The sequence below is a fragment of the Ilyonectria robusta genome (genome assembly GCF_021365365.1).
Source record: "Ilyonectria robusta strain PMI_751 chromosome Unknown BGZ61scaffold_13, whole genome shotgun sequence".
NCBI lineage: Eukaryota > Fungi > Ascomycota > Sordariomycetes > Hypocreales > Nectriaceae > Ilyonectria > Ilyonectria robusta.
Genome location: NW_025764447.1, coordinates 30,239 through 46,686, shown reverse-complemented (window position 1 = coordinate 46,686; position 16,448 = coordinate 30,239). Strand labels below are relative to the sequence as shown.

The 16,448-nt window shown below is 51.8% G+C and overlaps 8 protein-coding genes across 8 annotated transcripts; 3 read left to right on the top strand and 5 right to left on the bottom strand.

Moving 5' to 3' along the window:
• Nucleotides 1-278: 278 nt before the first annotated feature.
• On the bottom strand, nt 279-1,106 carry BGZ61DRAFT_589449 (uncharacterized protein). The gene is made up of 2 exons (XM_046256579.1): nt 929-1,106; nt 279-861 (listed from the first exon to the last, which is right to left on the bottom strand). Exon 2 carries the CDS (start codon nt 731-733, stop codon nt 302-304), a length of 432 nt encoding a protein of 143 aa, XP_046102569.1. The 5' UTR covers nt 734-861; nt 929-1,106; the 3' UTR covers nt 279-301.
• Nucleotides 1,107-1,777: 671 nt separating this feature from the next.
• Nucleotides 1,778-3,197, bottom strand: BGZ61DRAFT_494938 (aromatic prenyltransferase; the record flags this gene model as incomplete). Its single annotated transcript, XM_046250813.1, has 3 exons — nt 1,778-1,795; nt 1,927-2,922; nt 3,144-3,197. The coding sequence occupies 3 exons, from the start codon at nt 3,195-3,197 to the stop codon at nt 1,778-1,780; spliced, it is 1,068 nt and encodes a 355-aa protein (XP_046102568.1).
• A 357-nt stretch (nt 3,198-3,554) lies between these two features.
• Nucleotides 3,555-4,632, bottom strand: BGZ61DRAFT_355719 (carbon-nitrogen hydrolase; the record flags this gene model as incomplete). The annotated part of the gene is made up of 2 exons (XM_046240732.1): nt 3,555-4,407; nt 4,466-4,632. 2 exons carry the CDS (start codon nt 4,630-4,632, stop codon nt 3,555-3,557), a joined length of 1,020 nt encoding a protein of 339 aa, XP_046102567.1.
• Nucleotides 4,633-5,844: 1,212 nt separating this feature from the next.
• On the top strand, nt 5,845-7,409 carry BGZ61DRAFT_51108 (uncharacterized protein). The gene is made up of 5 exons (XM_046252098.1): nt 5,845-6,127; nt 6,188-6,545; nt 6,605-6,696; nt 6,760-6,873; nt 6,937-7,409. Exons 1-5 carry the CDS (start codon nt 5,978-5,980, stop codon nt 7,360-7,362), a joined length of 1,140 nt encoding a protein of 379 aa, XP_046102566.1. The 5' UTR covers nt 5,845-5,977; the 3' UTR covers nt 7,363-7,409.
• Nucleotides 7,410-8,234: 825 nt separating this feature from the next.
• On the top strand, nt 8,235-10,406 carry BGZ61DRAFT_518956 (uncharacterized protein). Its single transcript, XM_046252377.1, has 5 exons — nt 8,235-8,276; nt 8,324-8,487; nt 8,540-9,200; nt 9,253-9,413; nt 9,484-10,406. The coding sequence occupies exons 2-5, from the start codon at nt 8,359-8,361 to the stop codon at nt 10,246-10,248; spliced, it is 1,716 nt and encodes a 571-aa protein (XP_046102565.1). The 5' UTR covers nt 8,235-8,276; nt 8,324-8,358; the 3' UTR covers nt 10,249-10,406.
• Nucleotides 10,407-10,549: 143 nt separating this feature from the next.
• On the bottom strand, nt 10,550-11,410 carry BGZ61DRAFT_533741 (uncharacterized protein; the record flags this gene model as incomplete). The annotated part of the gene is made up of 1 exon (XM_046254048.1): nt 10,550-11,410. One exon carries the CDS (start codon nt 11,408-11,410, stop codon nt 10,550-10,552), a length of 861 nt encoding a protein of 286 aa, XP_046102564.1.
• Nucleotides 11,411-11,448: 38 nt separating this feature from the next.
• Nucleotides 11,449-13,425, bottom strand: BGZ61DRAFT_533740 (uncharacterized protein; the record flags this gene model as incomplete). The annotated part of the gene is made up of 1 exon (XM_046254047.1): nt 11,449-13,425. The coding sequence occupies one exon, from the start codon at nt 13,423-13,425 to the stop codon at nt 11,449-11,451; it is 1,977 nt and encodes a 658-aa protein (XP_046102563.1).
• On the top strand, nt 13,379-15,602 carry BGZ61DRAFT_479294 (uncharacterized protein; the record flags this gene model as incomplete). Its single annotated transcript, XM_046249092.1, has 2 exons — nt 13,379-15,011; nt 15,076-15,602. 2 exons carry the CDS (start codon nt 13,379-13,381, stop codon nt 15,600-15,602), a joined length of 2,160 nt encoding a protein of 719 aa, XP_046102562.1.
• Nucleotides 15,603-16,448: the final 846 nt, after the last annotated feature.

The window sequence follows — 16,448 nt, the reverse complement described above, 5'->3', positions numbered from 1 at the left end:
TTTCTCTATTTGGGAATTGCACCTAAAGCCAACTCCTATCTTCGATATCTATTAGTTGTGTCAATTGTTAGTGTTGCCTTGGCGACATGCCACTGTCCGCGAATAGCCACCGACATATCTCATTCGTCACATTGTACCATGCAGCTTGTATGAGTCCCCGGAGGCTTGATATCATCCAGGGATGTATCTTCTGGTACACTACAGTAGTCATCGACATATGCATGACGTGACAAAATTTGAGTCTGGGTGGAGGCGTTGACAATTAAAGATTACGTTGGCGTTCAAAAGCAAAGACAGTAAACTATTTGGAAGGGTTCCGAAAACAGTTTCGTACTTTCTCGCATATGGCACCCAAATGAAGACGCCACCGTTTGGGGACAGATCTCACCTGCAATATCTTGTTAGGCCCCCGATAGTTGACCCCGGCCAAGTCCAGCAACGCATTTGCGGCAATATGACGTGCAAAATCATCGTCTAGCCCGTATCCAGTCCGGCCTGAGTACTTCATGAACCGAGCTCCGATAGTCGTGCTAAACTCCTCGGCCTCTTGTGCCGATACAGCCCAGTCCTCCTCCGGGCGTTCGGACTTGCCAGCGCACACCAAGATGGGCTTACCGTCCTGATCAGCTCCAAAGACCTCAGGATGGAACTTCTTGATATAATCGAAAGTATTCCTGTCGGTGACGTCATATGCGAGCAGAAAGATATTTCTTTTTCGGAGTACTTCGGCCATGAAAGCGTGATTGTTGCCCTCGTACACCCAAAGGATCAGAGTAACACGATGACCCTCAACCTCGATACTTTTTGTCTCTTCGCAGTTGTCGTGGGATCATCATACCAGTAGTCGTGTTGAAAGGCAAGCTGATGAACTTAGCTGTCTTGAGACTCGATACGTTACAGGGATCTACGGAACAGGCGTGTATCCTACCCTGTGCAAGATGCTGCGACAACTGCTCCAGCTATGACCTATGATGGGCACCTGGATAGATATGTCCTGGTTCTGCGAGACGTATTCTTGGATGATAGCCTTGTGTTGTTGTGTTCTGGTCGCGTTCGACATTTTGGGTGGACCTCGAGCAGAATTGTTGATGTCTTGCAGATGATGGTGAGAGTGGAGAATTTTACCATCTTCTCACATGTTGCCCTGCGCTTTATCTAGACGGCTGTCACGTGTTGTGTTGGTTGACACAGCCTCATGGATCAACCCATCAACCCATCAGATGTAGCCAGTCATCAGCTGCGACAAGGGTCTGAATGAAGAGGGTGCGTGTGGGGAAGAAACAATCTGTTTGATACAAACTGAATTTCCAACACAGTGGAAATAATGCTCCGAAGATGGCACGCCGGTGTTGCTATCTATCAGAGTATCTCTGTGAACACTGGACACTGTTTATGACAGTCAAGCTTACCTGATTAAGAGAGACCCGGCTGCGGAGACGTGCCAGTTTGGCCGGCACCTACTCTCTATTACTACGATGCCACATGTTTTGCGCCACGAGTCTAGGACGCAGCAATTCTATGTTATGGGAACCCAGTCGGACGCGGAAGTATAAAATACAACTATTTCTATTGTAACTGGCGCAAACATTCTTCTTCCAAGACAAACATCCTATGTACTATTCGTTGCTCATCATGTGATAATTGAGAACCCTAACCTCTGACACACGCTATGCGACTTTTCATCTTAAACTGTTGGGGGTTAAGATAAGACACCAAGCGCAGGTCTCCCTTGTCTTGTATAGAGCAGCCAATATAGGTGTGAACACCAAGACTGCTGTCAAGGGCTTCCGCATTGCTGGAAAGAGTCAGCTCCATGTAGCAAAAGTGGTAAGTGTTGTCGCATCTGACTTACAAAATATTCTGTAGACATCTGGAGTACATCTCGGGATTTGCCGGTGCGACTGCAAGACCTCGCTGCTTTCCAACCTCCTCGGTTAAGAATCCCGTCAACGCGCTGATGATTTGCTTGTCGTTTTTTGCATAATGTCGCACGGGTATGTAAACCTTCACCACTGGGACTTTGGAGTGCGTGCGGAACTCGACGTTATAGAGGATGCCCGCCGTCCTGTGATCTTTGTGGGGGAGGGGGACGTTATCAGGTGTGTCTCGTGTGCTCAATAAGGCATCCCAAAGCCGCCTTAGCCTTTGTATGCCCATCTCAAAGTTGGGGTCTTTTATCCGGCCCCCTAGAGACATGTTTTCTTGGACAGCGCGAAAATCTGTCCTTCTGTCCCGAAAGTAGATCTTGAGTCTGGACTTGTCTACCGGGACCAAGTCCAGGGCCAACATGTCTACCTCGAGCTTCACGTCCAAGTGCTGGCCCACATAGTCGGTAAAGACGTTGAAAGACATGAGGCTTTCTGAGCTGTATCCAGGGGCAGAGGTGATGGCATCTTCAATGACGGCTAACTTGGACCGATTTCTTGCATATGCCACGGCGCCGGGGAAGAAGTAGGCTTTATTCATGATAGCCTGCTCGGTCAGGTCGAACGCCCAGAACATGGTGGAACGGTGGCCTTCTGAAACGCCATCAGTCCGACACGCATTGAAGCATGCTTCAAAGTGGTCAAGCCAGGCGGTGTCTGTGTCTGGGAATGCCTTGACCAGGCCTTGCTTGAAGTCTGCTGCGGCTCTGTCGTTGCGGCGATTTGCGACTGTGCCAGCATCAAGACCAATTGGTTCGATGGAATAGCGGATAGTGGGTTGCTCGATGCCTGTGTGGAAGTCCCAACTCAGTTCGACGGGAGTGTGGTCGTCCGTCATGAAGCTCTTCCAGCGAGGCAAATCTGACCAAGGGGCAACGCCCAAATATGGCGCAACCAGACTCGCGAAGTGATTGAGGATTCTGACTTGTCTTGGGTGACTGTACCCAGCGCTGTCGACAAGAGCCGCTAGCACATATCCAACTGTCTGGTACCAGTACTGCTGTTGGGAGCTAAGGAGGCCGTCGGTCCTAGCTTTGACGAGGTGCCATGGTTTGGCGTCTCCAGAGAGGTTCCCTGGGCGGTTCATGTTGCTGGTCTGAGTCCGTAGGATGGTAGACTCGATTACTGATCCAGAGGCCTCTGGCGGTTGAGACGCAGTTTGGACAGCTCTTTATAGAAACTCATCCTTAGACTCACGACCGAGCGCTATGACTGAACCTTTACTCCGTATGGTGGATTTAGATTAATTGTACCAGGATTTATCCCTGCCATGTCGGTAATACCTTAGCCTCGTAGAATTGATCGCATGTCTCCGAAAGTGGGCTGCACTCGTTGATCAGAATCTTCTCGGGTAGGTGGATCGGCTATGTCGGTGTAGGCATAATCGGGCATGCCGCTCACGCAGGGATATGTCGCAACTCCCTATTCCCATCTAGGGATCTCGGATATAGAGGCGAGTTGCCTGATTAGATTTAAGCCGCTTCCATGTGAATCGGAACTGTTACCGGATACTCGGCGTTAACCCAAAAGACAGTTATAACATAGCTTTTATAGCGGTCAATGCAAGACTGAGACAGGTCATGTTTACCGTGGACACTACACTATAGAGGATACAAGTTTCTTTCTAGGCTATTCTTCCAGCTCTTCCAGTTCCGTTGACTTGTGCCGCTTTACAATGACGCATTCCTTTTGCTGTCTATCAACACCCAACCACAGCAGATCTGGTCTGCTATAATGACCAACATTGTCCAACCACCCCCGGGTTGCTACAATCTTGGTAAGGTCAAGATCGGCGTAAACGATGCCTTCTGTGTCGGGCTTCCCGTCGCCGAGAGGCGGAGTCATGCGTCGACCATCAGGTCCAATCACGCAACTATGGCCACCACCCGGCTGCCGGCAAGACAGGCCATCCTGGGTTTTCAAGACTTCGATCCCCTTCTGAGTGCATACCGAAGTGCTGTGAAGCACGTAGGCAGTGCTTTCGATGGCGTAGGTTTGGGATAGGTTCTGGCACCCTTCAGCAGTCATGCTCCATAGGCCTGGATGGTCCACACCAGTCGTAGGATCAATCGGTGGCCACATCGAAATATGGATTGCCGCTCCCTGGGAGATGCTGTGATACTTCAACAGTGGTTGTGTGTGCTCCCAGCAGGCAAAGCATCCGACCTTGATCTTACCATGCTCCGCCCCGAAATCGACCTCGACAACATTGTTTAGATCGCCACCTGATCCCTCACCAAAGACGGTACGCTCCATGTGGGTGGGCTTGATCTTTCGTCGGTTCAACAAAAGCTCACCCTGGGGAGATATAATAGCCTGTGAAATGTAGATGCTATGGGATGGGCTCAGCTCCGAAAACCCAAGCACGACCGCGATCGAGCACTCCTTGGCAGTAGCCTTGACTAGCTCCATTGCTTCTGATTCCACAGGAAGTGAATTGTAGATGTACCGAGTCTGAAGTTCAAAATCGACCGATCGTGCCCTGTCACAAACAAGTCGCATTAGTAAAGCACTCGTATGCCAAGAGCGTAATCGCTTACCAGATCCAGGCAGGATAACCCGGGAGCCAGCATTCGGAGAAAGCAATAAGCTTAGCTCCGTTTTGTGCCGCTTCAGTAATGAGAGCGCATGCTTTTTTCACAGAACCTGCCAGATCGAGGTAGACAGGCTCTGCCTGTGTGACGGCAACTCGGATCGGGGCGGCCATGGCTCCAGCAGAGTTCAAAGACGATAGATGGATGGTTTGTAATATGGGGTACTGTAATGGGAAAACTCAGATGGGGGAGGGATGGGCCGAGCCATCGTCTAAGTAATGCACACTGCGGCCGCGGGCCATTACGAAAAATACCCACGCAGCAGGATGATAGGATAAGGCCTTACAAATCTGGCTACGCCGCGACACTGGACCAACATCAACATACGACGCACGGAAGCCAAGATCTATGAACTAACCATATTTTGCATAGTGTGGCCGGCGGAAGTCTGGTTTCCGGCCCCCCGAACCCTTGGCTCCCGCGAAAGCAGGGGAGTGGATTTCTTCGTATTCACCCCAGACTCGGTTATAGGAGATGTCTTGCATAGTCAAGGCCGCCGATTTGCGATATGAACAGGAACGGCCTATCCCACTCGCATACTATGTAGATACTTCTCGTCCTGGCAAAGGGTCCGCGCTGCTTCTCATACGCCTCACAATATGTACTGATATCCACAACCCGTTGCTCGCTTAGGCATGATGATCCATCTACTCCGAGTTCTTTTGCTCTGAGCCATGTCTATAAGCAACAGCTGGTCCACAGCATTTTCGTAATTGCTCGGCAACCGTTCTCATTACGAGATATACGCAGCTTCCTCCTGCGGTAATTCGCCGAGAAAATCCCCACGCCGTTTCGTTACTGTTGCAGTTCGAAGCCCTCACCCGCATTAGTAGCATCGCCCGGAAGTTTGCTCAAACCTGACACCTGCATACTGGCCAACGAGCCCCGAGCACACGGATTCCATTCACCATTACGGTTGCATCAAAACCGGGCGGAACGCAGCAAAGCGAAGGCCCATAAATCGTCCGAGAAAACTTACGATTTCCTTCATCTGCCCCCGTAAACCTTATTCCTCAAGGCCTTGTCGGGTTGGTGGATACGGAGCGCGTAACACTTCCAACCAACTGCATGAACATCGCCCACATGGTTCTTGAGACCAGCTAATTCGCCACTGTGCCTGGTTCTCAGTGGGTTCTTTTGTACGGAGTAAAGATCAGCAAAATTCGAGCATGTAACGATTCACAACCAGGCATTTTCATAACTTTGATAACTATAGCAGCTGGAATTGCATTGTGCAGGCGCAGGGATCAGACCAGGGATAGGGGTATAGGTTACAGATACAGTTACATGCATCTTTATACCTCCTTCTGTGGCGAGGTAGAGTGGTCTATGGCTTGATGGCTTGGTTCAAAACCAAATATTCTGGCCTTCCCCGGGCAACAAGAAACATACCTTTGACTTTCCCACAATATTGGCATTCCTAGCTTCTGATTACAATTCTGCCACCTTTCTTGCGCTATGGCTCAGTCTGTCACAGGCCAAATAGTCGAGATATGGATTCTTTACGTCATCGGTGCCTCCATGATAGCGGCGCGCATCTTTTGCCGCACAAAGCTAGTCGGCTACAGAGGCTACCAGTGGGACGACTACCTAATAGTGGCCTTGGCTGTAAGTGCTGAATCGCTCTCTCTTGATTGCATCCAACTTATCATCTATTTGTCTCTGTAGTGTATGTGGACAGCGGCGCCCGTTATTGGCCAGGTCTTCGTGCAAGGTGCGAAGGGGCGGCACACGTCTGACCTGACGTTCAACGAAAGGAAAAACATGAGTGAATCCGAGCGCAAAGAGTGGGCGTATGGTTCTCAGATTTTTCTCCTGGGCCTAACAGGGTATTTTGTTATTCTCTGGACACTCAAGTTCAACATGTTGTGCTTCTACAGCCGCGTCGTTCGTGGCTTGTGGACCGAGAAGTTCGTCAAGCCGCTGATGGTGATGGTGGGATTGTCAGCAACCGCGATTATTTTCACGCTCGCTCTCACATGTCGTCCCTTCAACCATCTCTGGCAAGTCTGGCCTGATCCAGGAAGTATGGCAATAACCAGTCGTGATTTTTCGTTGATCTTGCACTGATTATGTTCGATATAGGTCAATGTGTGCCTCAGAACATCGTCTTTTTCGTCGTTATGTTGACGTTCAATCTGCTCACGGATCTCTGTATTATGCTTGTACCAATTCCAGTACGTTTTACACTCCCTACAAGGATATCGGTTGAGTCCCACAAGCTCACATCATGGTTGTAGGTACTCAGAGGAATCCAAATAAACCGCTTCCAGAAGGTTGGACTCTACTTTCTGTTCAGTCTGGGTTTCTTTTGCATGTTCGCCGCGGTGCTACGATTCGTGCTCATCTTCAATGTACGTACAACAATCACACATCCCGTTCACAAGAGAGAAGTCCACTGACGTCTTGATTACCAGCTCAACCACCGCGGAGTGTCGGCTATGTGGTCTCTGCGGGAAGACTGCGTTGGAATCTTCGTTGGACAAGCCCCGATGATCACGCCAATGCTCAAGCGCCGCTTCTGGGTTAATACTGGCTACGCTACGTCAAAGTCTGGGAGCTCAAATAATCGCATTCGCGAATTCTCCCACCGCAATCCAGGCGAAAGCTATCAGCTTAGGTCGACAGCCCCTGTCAGCAGCAGGAGAGCGCACGATCCCTATTCAATGACTACGCTCGGTATAGGGTCAGAGAGTCAAGAAGAGATGGTAAGGAGGAATTTGGAGTCCCCAGCGCAACCGGAACTGCTCCAAAAACCTCACAATGGAATTCTAGTGCAGTCCAGAATTGAGATTGAAGGATTGGAAGGAGATTACAAAAACACTGGCGATCCCCGTTGGTAGCAATAGGAAGGGTTCGACTCGATGTGGGTGGCGAATATGTTCTAAGGTAGTAATGCGGATGCTGCAGCCGGCTGGTCCAAAAATAAGTGAAGATGCCGTCTATGTGGTATTTTGGTAGTCCCTGCAAGGTTGTCGGATAGATATCGTATTTATTTTTTAGAAGAACTGGCCCATTTCATAGGAAATGAAATGACCAATACCGAACTTCAATTGCGAAATTCACCCGCAGCCTCTCTTACCCACTCAACTACCAATCGGTGGAGCCGTGAGAAGCAGCTACCCCTGTTGACTGAGACTCGGTAACCAGAAAGGTCCTGGGGGAGACGGATTTCCTGATCGAGGAGTGGATACGCGGTGATATTACCACGGTAGCGAAGAAGACAAAGTCAGTAGAAACCAGAAACAGTCCAAAACCTTAACTGTGTCAAGATCGGGAAGGCGGGACGCTTGACAGGCCACTGGCAAGCTGCAAGATAGTCTCGGTGCTGCGAGAAGTGACAGCGCCGCAGACCTGCATTGCATTAGGCGGCGCGGGCTATATGCCTTAGTTATAGGTAATAGCAGTCCGCCCGAGGCAATCCGAATGTGGTGTTAGCTCCGACTTGGTACGAGGGCATTTAAAGAAAGCTGTCTCTGTGGAGTGGAGTCGTCCCATGAATGTCGTCCGAGGGCTTCAGCCAGCAGATAGGCCAAACATGTGATAATGAATCCAAGAAAGGAATGGGGAAAACCTTGTGGAAGACGTCTGAGATTGATGATCCGATGACAAATTCTCCCTCAGCCGAAACACCCCTGCTCTGCATGGCAGGGGGTTTCACATTTAGGTATGGGCAACTTGTCGGTGCATTAAGTTTACCTACTTCTAACTATCACAGGATTTCAGCAACCAGAATTGGAATATAGATATAAAGCGTGTAGGTTAGCTACGCCGCAAATAACACCATCATATCTAACCATTCAGTTGATGCTCAAATTACCCTATACCTTGCCAGAAATATGGACCCACTGCGAGAAGACGCCATTCACCACCAGCGCTTCGTCAAGATCGTCTGCGTTGGCGCTGGAGTCTCAGGCCTGTGTCTTGCGTATAAGCTTCGGCGATCTTTCGAGAATTACTCCCTAACGGTAGCTGTCTCCCGGTAATTCCTAATGCCATTATGCTAATTGGAGGTTGCAGATTTATGAAAAGAACCCCAAGCTTGGCGGAACGTGGTTCGAAAACGTATACCCAGGCTGTGCCTGCGACGTCCCGTCACACAACTACACGTATTCATTTGAGCCAAAGGCAGACTTCTCATCGGTTCTTGCCAGCTCACAGGAAATCCAAGACTATTTTGAGGGATTTGCTGCCAAGTATGAGTTGCAACAACATATTCAAACGTTGCACCGTGTCACCGAGACGTCATGGGACCCGCTGAAAGGTCAGTGGCATATCACTGTCACGGACTTACAGTCTGGGACGACTGTGGATGACTGGTGTCATATTCTGGTCCATGCAACAGGTTACCTCAACAAGCCAGCGTGGCCTTCTGTACCGGGCACTGAGGCCTTTCAAGGACCTAAGCTGCACAGCGCGGAGTGGGACGAAAGCGTCTCGCTTGAGGGTAAGAATGTCCTTTTGATAGGATCAGGCGCGTCTAGCGCTCAGATACTACCGGCAATTCAGCCGATAGTCAAGACCGCAAGGGTTTTCGTCCGTACACCACGATGGACATTACCCTCCGTCAACTCCAAGAAGGGCAAGTTCTCGCCAGAAGAGATGGAGAGGTTCGTCAATGAGCCCAACACGGTTTTGAATCTCCGGCTAGAAAATGAACGAACTCTGAACAGCTTTTTCAGTAAGTGAATGCCTATGCTTTCTAATTTTACGAGAGGCCTTAACAGTATTAGCTATGTATATGAAAGGCACAATATTGCAAGACCAGGCCCGGAAGCACTTGGAGAGTGAGATGAAGAAAGTCATTTCCGATCCAGAGATGCAGAAGAGGCTGGTGCCAGACTTTGCTGTCGGCTGCAAAAGGATCTTACCTTCGGGAGATCAATTCCTCCACGTGAGTTGCATACCGTTCCCGGAACCATTGCCGGGCGACAGCCAGTACACATACTCATTCCATTGTATAGGCCATCAAAGAAGACAACGTGGAAGTCATTTACTCAGGTGTGAAGTCTTTCACTGAAACCGGCTGCATCAGTGAAGATGGACAGTCCCATGACGGCGATGTGATTATCTGCGCAACCGGATTCGACACCTCCTTCGTCCCGCGCTACCCTATACTCTTCCAAGGTCACAACCTTCAGGATGATTGGAACGCCTCCATTACGGGCTACATGGGCGTTGGGATCGCCGAATGCCCAAATTCGTTCACACTTGCAGGGCCCTGGACGCCAATCTCGAACGGTCCAGTCATTGTTGCCATTGAATCGCAAACCGACTTTGTCTGCGCGTTCATCGATAAATATCAGACAGAACCAGGAATGCATAGTATGCATCTCAAAGCCGCCGCGTCCTATGACTTCAAAGCCTACGTAGCGCAGGTCACGAAGAAGATGGTCTGGTCGGACAACTGCCGCAACTCTCACAATGTCCGCAGCAACTGGGGGCAGTCCTCCATCACATGGCCTGGCTCGACTCTCCATTACTTGGAGGCTTTGCGCGAGCCGCGCTTCGAGGATTACGACTTTGAATACAGTGGCAACCGATTCTCCTGGCTGGGTGACGGCCTCTCTCAAACTGAGTGGGACCCTACAGCGGATCTGGCATATTATATCCGAAGCAGCGACGACGGGAGGCATTTGAGTAGAGGAGCAAGACGACAGGCGATTTCGAAGAGTGGAACACAACCCACCAGGGAGCTTCACCGGCAGACGAAGCTTTCCACGGCTTAGATGTAGCAAGATATTAATTTATTTTGTCGATGCAACATCGTTTCATTCTTTACTGGCATTGGGTTTGGACGGCTCTTCCGCGGCCGGCACTACTCTGATTACTTGAATCCAGTTTGGACACGATGAAAAGCTGTATTCATACGATTTTAAGTCTGGACTGGGTTGTTAATAAGTAAATAAAAAGCCACATCCATCCAAATGCCCCATAAACCGACATGTATATTAGCACAAAGATTTGGAATACATGCCAACAAAGTCTCCTCACGCCCACCTCGATGGAGCATCAATGAGAGCCTAATCATTAGGTCAGCCTCCAACTTTCTAACTCTGGCTGTGAGTCTCGAGAAAGTATCATATGCGGTGGGGGCCTCTGAGTCGGTCCTTGGAGTCCCCATCCATCGTACTGGATCGAGATGTACGGCGACACAACGACCTGATCGATCCCAGGAGGCGCGATGTTGACGCACACTCCTGACAACATGAACGACAACTCGCGCGCCAGATTTGCGGGTACGTGACTTGCTCCGCGAGGGAGCAGCGTCACGGTCATATACCGACCGTCGGCGCTATATGATAGTCTCGGGTTGAAGCGGAGGTTGGAAAGCATTGAAGCGCGGGGTCCACCGCCGTCTGCATTGCGATCTGTCAGGGCGCCCGGAACTATGGCAGGCTTTGTAGTTGATGACTCCCGAGGCGAGGACGAAGCCGATTTCATACCTTTGGGAGGCGGGCCGAGGTCCAGCTTTATATCCACGAACTTGATTTTGTAGGTTCCCGGCCTCGAATCACCCTGGATGGAGATGCTGAAGATGATGTCCTGCGGCAGCGATAGCAGCTCTCCATCACGCCCCAAGCCGCTGAGCATAGGAATGTAACCGGGTGAGCCAGGCTTGCCGGGATGGTCGGCTGACCAGAACCAATACTCGTAGTAAGGGTACGTGTTTTGTAAAACGGGAGTGTCTGTGTTAGGTGAATCCAGGCCGAGGAGTCCATCGCGGAAAATAGTCTGCTGCTGTTCCATCTGGCGACTGTTCAGGGTGTCGATGGCGGCACGTACATCGGGGGAGAATATGTCTGGAAGTGTGCGGGCGCAGCGAGTCGTGGGCGAAGGGGCGAGGACATGGCTCGGGATGACGCGCTGCTCACGATGAGCCAAGGTCATATCGCCAACGGTGGTCTCGGCAGGGAAATCTCGCTGGATCATTGGGGATGGAATCGTCGGGACAGGCGGTCGTGGCCGCGTGCGAGTCGGCAGCAGGGCAGGTGAGGCTCATCTTCAGGGCCGGCGTTTAGCAGATTCGGTGCATCTTCCTTGAACTCGATGTGTAAAGCGTACGAAGGCTCACTTAACTGATAACCCAACAGCGCTGAGCTGGCGAATTCATCTTTGAAGTATCCCGCAGGCATCTTGTCTTTCAGCTGCCGTAGGTAGTCCACGGCGAGGTTCTCTACATGGACGACCCGCAGAGCAATGGGGCTGGCATCACTTGCGTCGAACGAATTCGAAACCTCCCAGAGGAAACCCGTGCCGCGTTTCTCGTCGGGACTTGTACGATCCCACCGAGGCTCGCTGACCAGTGTACGGTGGTCCTTGTCATCACGCACCCTGTCTTTTTCTGTGTATGCCCGCCGGTACTCCATGGTCAGATTTGTATCCGTGAGGTCACGGCCGGCGATGAAAGTCTGCTGGTGTGGTGGCTTGGTGAATCTCAGTCCGGTAAATGTGGACTTGTTCGGCGCGGCGGAGAAAAGACACAGCATGATCCCATTATCGAGGACGCTGTGGCGAACAAGGATGGCAGGGGTAGCATCATCCGCCGGCTCCACAGTAACGATCAGGTCTGGGAACTTCTTGACGAGGCCTGAACGGACATAGCATCCATACCGCGGCATAGGCGGGTGGGCGTCAATGCCTGGAAGGGACGCCTTGAGATAGTCATTGATGCGTTCTTTGATAAAGTTCCGGATCTTGTCTTCGTGCTGGTCAACGAGATTTCCTAGACTGAGTGCGCCGTCTAAAAAGCTGTCAGACCAGGCGTCGTCGATCTGAAAGAAGCGGATGCTTTCGAGCGGCAGATGACTTGCGTCTGTTATGAGGTAATGCGATGGTATTCCATCCAACAGCATTCTGTCGAGCACCCAGCGCTGAACGACGACCCAATCCGGTGAATTGGGCGTGTTGTATTCGTTGTACGGCTTCGGCGGGTCGGAAGCCCAGGTTAAACTACCCGCTTCGTACGCGCCCGTTACCCAAGTGGCTCGCTCTTGGAGAGCACCATCGATGAGCGAATCTACTATTTCTCCGTGGTAGGAGAGATCAAAATCCGTAGCCGGACCGGTCGAGCGGCACCATCTCTTGGACATGGCTGTTGCGTTGACACGGTTAGGCTCATCGAGGCTTCCAAGTCGGTCGACCACGTCTTCTAGCGACTTGACCATGTCAGTTCTAGACTTGTAGCCTGCGGCAGACTTCATAAAGGTCTCGGCAGCCTTTGCATGTCCGGACCCGAGGGTATCTTGGCGAATACGGAACAAGGATGTCGTGAAAGCCGCATCCGCCATGGCCATGGACCTACCCAGCTGCCACGCGGCCGAGTAGCTGATATCCATGAGGCCGAGCTCCCCGTCCAAGAACTGCAGGTCTTGGCCAGTCATAGAGATGGCTTTCCACCAATCTGGAAGCTTCACATCACAGGGTACGAGCGGTCCGTGGACCAGACAACCCGTCATCTCTCCCGTCTGTGTGCGGTAGCGCGAGAGGCTGAAGCCCTCTTCCAGTCTATTTAGCATGCGTGGCCCGGCTGGCTTGGTGTTCTTCAGTCTTTCCTTGACCTCGTTAGACAGTCTAGGCTTGAGCAGGCTAACAGACTGGCCGAGATCTACAAAGTCATCGTAGATGGTGCGGCTGCTGGGCGGCAGACACATGTACGTCCAACTGTGAAGCGATGACAGGGCTACATACTGAGCTTTGCCAGTGATGGGCCAAGTTTCCATTTGTTCGACCCCTTCGATTGAAACGAGATGCACATGTACGGCAGTTGGAGCTGTGATGTTGGTCGGGCCGGATCGCTGACCGACGACGACGCCAAAGGTGCCCTTTTCGCCCTCACTCGCAGCGCCAGCGACGGCCATGCCCTGGGTGTTGACGATACGCTCGTGGGCATTTTTGTACGCCATGCTCGAAGGGCCCCTCATCACATTCTCCTTTGGTCAGATTTCGGGCGTCACGGCCGGCTTTGGTTACAACACGCACATGCGCTTCCCCACCGCCGCCGAGGTCATGGAATTTCCTCTCCTTTCGCGCTCCAGCCCTAAGAAGGACGCCGAGAAACCGCCGCTGATTGAGACGTTGGGCTCCATCGTCAGTAGCGGCTGGGTGGCTCCGAAGGACGGCGGGTTCTGGATCGCGGCCGGGCTCAAGGTCAAGGCCTTCCAGATGCTCGAAGTTCAGGCCGTCGCCGTGGTGGAATGGGGAGCTGGTCTTCGCCTAGGCATCTTCGCTGTAGCCACGGCAAGCATGCCGCCTCAATTGATACCCGGTGGCATCCGGTTCGCCTATGTCGAGCTTGGGCTCACGGCTACTCTAGACGCAGAGGCGGGAACGCTCTTCATTGACGGCCAGCTGGCGCCCTCTTCCTTCATCTTGGCCCCCGACTGCCGTCTCTCCGGGGGCTTCGCGTTATACGCGTGGTTTGGAGAACACTCAGACCTCAAGGGTGACTGGGTCTTCTCGCTGGGCGGCTATCACCGCCAGTACACGCCGCCGCCGCAGTGTCCGCAGCCACCGCGTCTGGGCATCTCCTGGCAGTTCAGCAACGCCATCTCAATACGCGGCGAGGCCTACTTCGCTATCACGCCGGCCGTGTGCATGGGCGGTGGGCGGTGGAACGTGTCTCTGCAACTCGGTCCTCTCGAGGCCTTCTACGAGGCCCATATTGACTTCCTGATCAACTTCCAGCCCTTCCATTTCATCGCCGACGGAGCCATCAGTGTTAGTGTCCGATTTGTCTTGGACCTTTGGCTTGTAACGCTGAACATCGCGGTTGATATTGCGGCGAGTTTGCACATCGAGGGCCCGCCAATCCATGGCACTGTGCACGTGTGCTTCTGGGTGTTTGGCTTTGATATCGCATTTGGTAGTGGCACTGATAGTCCACCCGGCATTTCCATTGATGAGATGATTCAACTGGCCTGCGAAAAGTCTGAAGGTGGGGAGAAGGCATCTCTTGACACTATTACTGCATCGACACCGCTTAGCGGGTTGACACTCGCAGACGCGTACTCAGATTTCGATCGTTCGGACAGGTCGTCAGGACCGCGTCTCTATACTCCAGATTCGCAGTCCGCCTCCGATACTGAAGACTCAGAACCCCCGGCCGCAGTCGGCACCGGACCGCATGTGCTATCAGTCGAATCAGGGCTCGTCCCCAGCGGCAAAACAGACTCGAAACCAAGCTCCGAGCCGTGGGTTGTACAACCCGTGGGCTTTGCCTTCAGCATCGCGTGCAAAATCCCGATCGACAAGGCCGTCATAGAAACCGAGGGAGATGAGGAAAAGCCGTCAGTTCCGGGCTCAGGAATGCCCATCTTTGCTAAACCTATGAAAGACGAGAGTCCCATCTCTTCCGTTTTGACTGTGAAATTTCGTTTTAAACCCACACCGGCAGACAAGATGCTTGAACCTCCGCGCGGGCGGTGCCATTGCGGGAGAATAATCGTGGCATTATCAAGAAGATGCCAGCCGGACTTTGGGGGAAATGCAGGTAGTCATCGCTCATCGAGCTGTCGAAACAACCCTTTAAAGCAACTAACTGACCATACTCGCAGATTCGAAAGCGGCGGATCCAGCCTACAGCGCCAACAACCGTGGCCTTCTTGACGGAACCAAAGATGCCACTGTCGAGCTCCTCGCCGAGGTCAGCATCGCTGCGCCGAGCGCGCTCCCAGCCACACTGGACACTTTACAACCGTTTGAATACAAGCGCATGTTTGTCTCGGACGTAGAGGATGAAAACAAACGCCGATCGTTTCCCTGCCCATACACTAAGACATCAAGCGAGGGTTCCTCCCCTGTCCCAGTTGCTCATAAACCAGGACAGTGGGATGCTGTGGTAAGCGCCTGGCGTAGTGCAGGTGAGGACTGTAAGCCTGCGGAAGATGCTATCAGTCTTTGGAAGAAGGTTGGGCTGGACGAGCTGGGCTGGGAGGCTGAGAAGCTACAGGAGGGCGAGTTTGCCTGGCAGATGCCGAAGGAGAGGCTTCCGGAGCTGCTGGACAACTTTGATTCGTATTACCTCTGGCCGCCGTACCTCACTCCAAAGCCAAAGCCGAGCTCTCATGCCGAGCTCTCATAGCTAGGCAGGTTTTGTTCTCAAGCGGTTCTCTTAAAATACCCACACATGGCTACGGCAACGAGCTCTAGCAGCACAGAGTGTGAAATCACTTGGGGAATCTATTTACAAATTCACCGAATTAACTTTATTTCTTAATGTTACTGCAGAACTAGTTGGCTATATAACTAATACAAATCTACCATCTCATCAAATCCTTCATTCAGACTATTTGCCGAGACCTGGTTCCAACGCAGCCACACTACCCTACACTGCAACACTGCCTCTGCAACAGTCAACACGCTAGGATGGTCCAGCTTCTTAAATTACTTTGTTAACGTAGCCATGTATTCTCGGAACCTTTTGGTAGGATACAAATTCCAAGCCTCCAATGCTAATTAAACCCGTCAGCTTATTCAATTATCATTGATGTCTTGTCTCAGGTCCAAAAGTAATGTGTCGTGACTCCCACGCCAGCTCTGCGGCACGATAAGAACCCATCGCCATTGTTTCGCAATGGAAGGAAGTAATGCAATTGGTGATATCGTTACAAAATCTGTTATCGGAAACTGTTCCAGTACACACTAGGAGACAGGATAGCTACTAAAAGAACGCCCCGTGTCCTTTCCATCAAGCTCAATCATGAACCCAACGCCCCAGTCGAAGAGTTCAACCGACAAGGCCTTGGGCCGGCAGATCAAAGAAAGGTTTGCCTGTACAAGGCCTTTTCTATTCAGAGCAGCCTAAAAGGCATCCTCGAATGGAAATGTAGGCAGCTGGGCCTAGACCGTGCTGCCGGCGTGGGAAGCCACTCGAGTCAAATCCCACACAAGTTTGATAGAGAACCCAGCTCCAGAGAGAATTTTTTTC